Genomic DNA, 324 nt, shown 5'->3' on the forward strand with positions numbered 1-324 from the left:
GAGTGAGCTGCCGGGAAGGACCACGTCCCATCACCCGCAGTCACCCAAAACAGCGGTCACGACCCGGGAGGGGACCCCAGCCTTACCAGGGATGCGGTCGAAGTCACGCAGCTTGCGCTCCACATAGTCCCACTTGAGGACGGTGCAGCTGCTGGCACCGGGCTGGGCCAGGGCGACGTACAGGTCGCTGGCGTAGGTGAAGGGCTCAGCCGACACCGACTGGAAGGGCAGGACCTGGTGCACCACAAAGTCTGCGGGGAGAGGCGGCAGTGAGGGTCTGGACATGCGGGAGGGCGGTGACGGGTGGCCGCGGTCCCTTACCCG

General features: G+C 67.3%; 1 protein-coding gene across 1 annotated transcript in view; it reads right to left on the bottom strand.

Moving 5' to 3' along the window:
• Positions 1–86: 86 nt before the first annotated feature.
• LOC104496036 (leucine-rich repeat LGI family member 3-like) overlaps positions 87–324 on the bottom strand; it is a gene marked incomplete at both ends in the record, with an annotated part of 1,293 nt that continues 1,055 nt past the window's right edge. Inside the window, 2 exon segments of the mRNA XM_010139097.1 lie at positions 87–183; positions 186–251. Of these exon segments, the coding sequence (XP_010137399.1) occupies positions 87–183; positions 186–251 (163 nt within the window).

Source organism: Buceros rhinoceros, unplaced genomic scaffold (genome assembly GCF_000710305.1).
Source record: "Buceros rhinoceros silvestris isolate BGI_N320 unplaced genomic scaffold, ASM71030v1 scaffold33106, whole genome shotgun sequence".
Taxonomy (NCBI): domain Eukaryota; kingdom Metazoa; phylum Chordata; class Aves; order Bucerotiformes; family Bucerotidae; genus Buceros; species Buceros rhinoceros.